The following is a 6,465-nucleotide window of genomic DNA, read 5'->3' on the forward strand; positions in this document are numbered from 1 at the left end:
CTCTGAAGTTTAAGGAGATGGGGAGATTTACAGGTTCTTCACAACGGACAGGAAAAGAATACCAAGTAGAGATCACACTTACCTCAATGAGGTTTTTAGCCTTAAAAACATCTCCAATTTCACAAATGATGATATCATCTTTAGTCCTTCCGAGCCCATCAAAATGAACATGTTGAACAACCACCTAAACATGACAAGTGACATGGGGGCACTGATTATTATGTATGACACAGGCAAGAGATTAAGCATCAAGACCAAAGACAAATGTCTAAAATTAATTTCAAGGTTTTTTTCAAGTTTAATAAAGCTATACTTCTTACTTCTGGACTTTATTCTTATTTTTCACACCTTTTCAAAACCTGGTGACTTGGACTGACCCTTTGCTAGGTCCGTGCTTCCTGCGAACCAAAGCTACGAGGTCTCTCCAGCCAGCCGCCCCAGAAACACATCGGCCCTAAACCCGAGCAGGACGCAGACGCCCTCCCTGTCCTTCCCAACATGCTCCCTGGGCACTGGCCTGTGGCTGAACGCTGGCCTTGACCTCTGACCTAGTAACTGTGTGCATCTCGCTAAAGATCATGCATGGATTTCACGATAAATGCTGACTTGAAAAGCCCCTCTCCTCCCAGTCTCCTCACCAGAAAGTAAACACTTCAGGAGTTGGAAATTTAAATTTCAAAGGCAAAAATGTTTAGAAAAAGTTTCATTTGAGACCCACGGTCTTTTTTTCTGCGAGTACAGAAAAGAAGTACACATTTAAGTAAAATTTGAGTTTGTTTCTGAAATACTTTTTTTTAATAACATAAATATAAAATTTGTTTCCTAAACCTTCCACATGAATAATCACCCAGGAAAAACTACTTCTCTAAAACCAGAAACTATTCTCTAAAAGTCACCAGTCTTTCTAGTTGTACTTTGTTATGAACTCGTCTCAGATAAAGGTGCTCCTTTATCTGACACAGGTTAATTCCTTTACATCTCCCTAGTGGTCTATGAAAGTGAATGTTTCTAGTAACAATTACATCAAGACCTTCAAAAGGAAACTCACATCTTTATTTTCAAGAATTTCCTGTTTCGCTTCAGGTTCAACTTCAACAAATTCAGCTTCTTCTCCTAATGCTCCAAAATCAGGTCCACTTGATGGAAGAGGCTCCAAACTCTGACAGGGAGAGAGGAACCAGAGATAAATGGCTTTGAAACATACACACACACAAATTAAAACTTTGAGTTTTGTCTTTAGATGGTGCTCCAGAAAATTCAGCAGTTCTTCCCTCTGGTGAGCGGAGGCAGGGACAGGATGGGGAATAGTGAGCAAAAGGGCAGGTGTCAGCTATTCTTAACGTGCAAGTTCTTGGATTGGTGGTTGACTCATCAGTGCTCACTAAATAAAACAGATAAAATTAATTAACTAAAAGGGCCACACACAAGCCCATGATGACCGTGTCGATTATGACTAACCTAATTCTATACACTTGAGGCCCATTTGAAGAAAAAAAAAAAATCATTAAAAAGTAAAGTGCCAACTTAGCAAGAGCGAGACTCTGTCTCTACTAAAAATAGAAAGAAATTATCTGGACAACTAAAAATACATATATAGAAAAAATTAGCCAGGCATGGTGGCACATGCCTGTAGTCCCAGCTAGTTGGGAGGCTGAGGCAGGAGGATCGCTTGAGCCCAGGAGTTTGAGGTTGCTGTGAGCTAGAATGACGCCACGGCACTCTAGCCAGGGCAACAGAGCCAGACTCTGTCTCAAACAAAAAAATAAAAGTAAAGTGCCACAAAGACATTGATCAGGGAAAAGAAAAAAATTTCCTTCCCTGTTGTTATAGAAAGAATCCTGATTTTTCAAATAGAAATTATATACATTTTAGGATAGCTACACTGGATACCAAACTACCAAGAAAACATGTTGTTTGGACCCTGACGGATTTTTTTCATTTCGGGGTAAAAGCATTAAAGGGCACTGCACATGCTCATAAAATGGGCCAGAAAGCGGTCACTTTCTACAATCTATGTTGGAATTAACTCAAAACATTAGAGCATCTTCTGAATAAGCATTCCGTAGGCTGTGTTTAGTACTTCCCACCCCTGCCCTAAAAGGCTCTGATGGTCCTCAAAAGTACCTGCGGGATGGAATCCGACTAGATGCCTCAGCAGAGCACACAAGCGACTCCGCCACCGCCACGAGGCCCACGTCTGCTACTCCAGTCTCCATTTCCACTGCCTGCCCCATCCTCACATTCAGGCTTCTGCACACCTTGGCCCCTCTTCCACAATAACTTTCCCCTGTAAAGCTTAAAGAGCCACCTTACATGTCACCTCCTCTGTGAGCCACTCCTGGCTTCTTCAGGCAGAATCAAGCCCTCCTTGACATCAGAAGTTTTGTGACCTTCACAGGTACCCCTTTGTTTTCCTATTTTTATCTGCCCTGGCACATCAGAAGGACTCAGTAAATATTTGTGGAATGGCAAAGAAATGAATTTTCTTTTTTGTCTTCATTCAACGAATATATATTGAATGTCCAGTGTGTGTTGGGCACTGGGCTCACAGCAGTGAACAAGACCAAGTCCTTGTGGTTGAGGCTGAATTTTATACAAGCAAAAAAAAAAAGGAAAATAACGCTAGGCAAAGAATACATAATTCCACATCATTACTCTTTTGTTGTATGATATTTTAAAAACAGAATCATTATCATATCTCTTAAAAGTACGAACAAATTAAGGATACATGCACATATTCACTCCTCTTAATCTGAATGCTTAGTAAATATGCTTTGTCCAGCCACAAAGTTTATATTACAACATGCTACAAAATTCCATTACTGTTCCCAAAATCTGAAAGCGTGAAACAAGGTTCACCAAAGACCTGACAGACCCATCTGTATTCTTTTCTTTTTTTGAGACACAGTTTTGCTTTGTCGCCCTAGGTAGAGTGCAGTGGTGTCATCCTGGCTCACTGCAACCTAAAACTCCTGGGCTCCAGCGAGCCTCCTGCCTCAGCCTCCCAAGCAGCTGGGACTACAGGTGCACACCAAGATGCCCAGCTAATTTTTCTATTTTTAGTAGAGATGTGGTCTCACTCTTGTTCGTGCTGGTCTCGAACTCCTGAGCTTAAGCAATCCTTCTGCCTCAGCCTCCCAGAGTGCCAGGATTATAGGTGTGAGCCACCGCACCCAGTGCCTATCTGTATTCTTTAAGCTGAAACGCAGACTTCAAGTTCAAGAGATGTTGTCTTTGTGGTTTCACAGTTACATCAAAGCTTGATGTCCTAACTTAACTGTTTTACTAAAAGAGATTCATTTATTGACCGAATACTGTTAAGATCCTACTATGTGACAAGCACTGACAAGCTCCTTGCCTTCGTAGAATTTACATTCCAGTGTCTAGAAGGACAAACACAGGATAAGTATTTGGTAATATAAATTAAAACAAGTATTTGGATCTAGCCTCTAACCTTTAAGCAGATTAGTCCACCGATCTGTCAACAAGTTTTTATTGAGCACCATGAGCCAGGCACTGTGCAAAGCAGTTGGGACAGGACATGAAATAAATGTAACGAACTCCAAACAGCATTTTTAAAGTGATGTAGACTAGAATCAAATAGGAAATATAACAATACAAAGCAGGTTCGGGTGGCTCACACCTATACTCCTAGCACTTTGGGATGCAGAGGTGGGAGAACTGTTTGAGCCCAGGAGTTCAAGACCAGCCTGGGCAACATAATGAGACCCTGTCTCTACAAAAACTGAAAAAAGAAGGGGAAAAAAAAAACACCCAGTCTCAAAATATAACTGATATAAATGATAAATATCGTTTCACAAAATTTTGTTTTACATGTGCATGACAGTACTACCAGGTGACAAATGTCAAATGTTTTCTTAGTATGATTCCTGATCAAAAAGTTGGAAAGGCACTGGCTAGTGGGATGTAAAGGTCAAATAAAAGAATTGAAATGGAAAACCAAACACCATACGTTCTCATTAATAACTGGTAGGTAATAGATAGGTACACACAGGCACAAAGCAATATAAAAGGGCATGAGAAACCAAGAAGGGGGAAATTGGGGGGGTGGGTGTGAGAGAAAAACTTACCTATTGGGTACAATGAACACTATTCTGGTGATAGGCACACCAAAAGCCCTGACTTAAGCATTACACAAGATATCCATTTAACAAAAACACTTATACTACCTTCATGAAAATTTTGAAATAACAAATTAATTACTAAGTTTTTTAAAAAAGAACTGAAAACATTTTTTGTCAATATATTCATCAAAGGAGCAGCTAGTGTCAAAGGAGCTCCATAAAAGCTGAGACTTTTTTTTTTTTTTTGGATCTATCCCTGGCACCTATGACAGTGCCAGGCACATAGTAGGCCATCGGCAAATATTAGTTGAATAAACGAATGAATGCTTTCTTTGTTCAAGAACGCTGGAAGGAATGCAAGCCAAGTAAGTTTCTACTGTAACATCTAGAAACTTAGAATCTAATAAGATAAGATGAAAATGCAAACAGAGCTCTGGTAGAACAAGGTAGAATATAAACGGTACCGGAGGACAAATGGCAAGGAAGGTGGCAGCACATCTAATGAGAGGGAATAAAGAGGTTTATGTAGGAAGTGACTTGAACCAAGTTCTAAAAGATGAGAATGTTTTGATAGCTCAAGATGGGTGATGGGGTGCAAGAGCACAGCCCGAAGAGTGTGTCAGAACAGCAGTGGTGTTTGATCTGAGCGAAAGATAACTGAAGGGGAGTTAAAACCATTTCTGGATGCCAGGCTGAGATATCTGCACTAAACTCTTTTGGAAGTTGATGGGGGACTACTGAAAACTTCTGAGCAGAGCAAGTCAAAGAGAAGTTTGGCAAGCAGTTAGTAAACACCAAGCACCCAAGTAAGTACTTCACATGCATTAAGTCTTTTAACTCTGCCAACAGCCTGGTGAGGTAGATGTTATTACTACTTCCACTTTAAAAGGAGTAGCTAAGGCATTGAGAGGTTCGGTCTTTGCACGATAAACAGCAGAAAAGAGGATTTCTAGATAGGTCTGGGTTAGAATACTTCAAAGTATTCATCTTCTCCAACGACTCCAGCAGCGGCTGAGCAGCGAGACGCTGGAGAGGTGACCAGTAAGAAGAGAAGACACCCGAAATGGCTGAGGGCAGAGAAGTCAAATCCCGGAAAAAAAGAACGTATTCACTGTGGTCAAGGACAGCACGGAAAGTTCCTTAGTCCTTTCTGGGCCACTGACTCGCTGAGTGACCTTGAGCAAGTCTCGTCCCTCCTCTCAGGACCAGGTTCCCGCTCGGAAGCCTGCGAGACTCGCTGGCCCCAGGCGACAAGTGTGTGGCCTCCTCCACCGGGCCCCGCCGCCCTCGGCACCCTCTCACCAGGGGAACCCTGGGCGCAGCCACCAGAGCACCCACGAGACTGTCTTCCCGCGGCGCCTGTCCGCCCGGCCTGCCCAGAAGTCACACAACACACGGCCTCTTACCCGGGCGTGTACCGTCCCCATGGGTCCCTCCCCAGCCGCCGCCTCGCAGAACTGTCCCGGCCCGACCAAGGCTCAGCTGCTGAGGGCAGAAGGCGGGTCCGCTGTGGCGGAGCTGCGGGTTAGTGTAACTCCCACACGTCGCCGGAAGCAGCCTACTGGGGGCGGCCATGATGTCCCCTTTCTCCCCGCCCCCTGGCTTCACGGTGCCTTCACTCATTGGTCTCTATGAACCTGTGACCCGGATGTTCACGCGAACGCCGGGAAATCCTGGGGCCTGGAGACGGAACAAGCACAGAGCTTCAACTGACGTGTGCGAGAAGGTTGGTTGGGAAGCAGGTATCTGGCGTTGGCTCCTGGGAGAGATCTGGCCCGCTCATGGGTGCTCTAGGGCTGCGGTGCCGAACCCGGGGCCGCGGGCCGGCACCGGTCCGTGACCTGTCAGTAACCGGGCCACATCACCGCCTGATCTACGCACCCCCATCCGTGGAAAACTTCTCTTCCATGAAAGCGGTCCCTGGTACCCAAAACATTGGGAACCGCTGTTCTAGGGCATCACACAAGTCTTTCTCTTAACCTTCCTGGCGCCCGACCCGGTGGGTGCTGTGCTTGTTTCCACGCGCCGGGGAAGCCCCGAGACTCAATCGGGAGACCCCGAGTCCTGCAGCGGTGGGATCTCATAGGATTTCGAGCTGTACAAATCCGGATTGTTGCCCTGACGGCTCTCCTGCTGGCTGCGTGGCCCCTTCAAGTCACCGGGACCCCCAGGGGCTGCGTTTCCTCATCGTAAAAATGAAGATGGTAGTCATCTCTATGTCACAGGGTTGGTTTAAAAGGATAGGCGGACCGGGCGCTGTGGCTCAGGCCTGTAATCCTAGCACTTTGGGAGGCCGAGGCGGGTGGATCGCTCAAAGTCAGGAGTTCGAGACCAGCCTGAGCAAGAGCGAGACCCCGTCTCTACTAAAAAATAGAAAGAA

At 44.9% G+C, this 6,465-nt stretch overlaps 1 protein-coding gene across 2 annotated transcripts in view; it reads right to left on the reverse strand.

Moving 5' to 3' along the window:
• SAMM50 (SAMM50 sorting and assembly machinery component) overlaps positions 1 to 5,709 on the reverse strand; it is a 37,337-nt gene extending 31,628 nt beyond the window's left edge. Inside the window, exons 1-3 of one of the 2 annotated variants that reach the window (XM_012664238.1) lie at positions 5,492 to 5,709; positions 1,049 to 1,159; positions 83 to 184 (exon numbers count right to left, since the gene is read on the reverse strand). In XM_012664238.1, coding sequence (XP_012519692.1) covers positions 83 to 184; positions 1,049 to 1,159; positions 5,492 to 5,512 — 234 coding nt within the window. In that variant the 5' untranslated portion in view covers positions 5,513 to 5,709. Of the gene's footprint in view, positions 1 to 82; positions 185 to 1,048; positions 1,160 to 5,387; positions 5,419 to 5,491 lie in introns of those variants that run through there. The other variant, XM_012664239.1, reaches the window with a different exon arrangement.
• Between the last annotated feature and the right edge of the window lie 756 nt (positions 5,710 to 6,465).

Source organism: Propithecus coquereli, unplaced genomic scaffold (assembly GCF_000956105.1).
Source record: "Propithecus coquereli isolate 6110/MARCELLA unplaced genomic scaffold, Pcoq_1.0 Scaffold876, whole genome shotgun sequence".
NCBI classification, from domain to species: domain Eukaryota; kingdom Metazoa; phylum Chordata; class Mammalia; order Primates; family Indriidae; genus Propithecus; species Propithecus coquereli.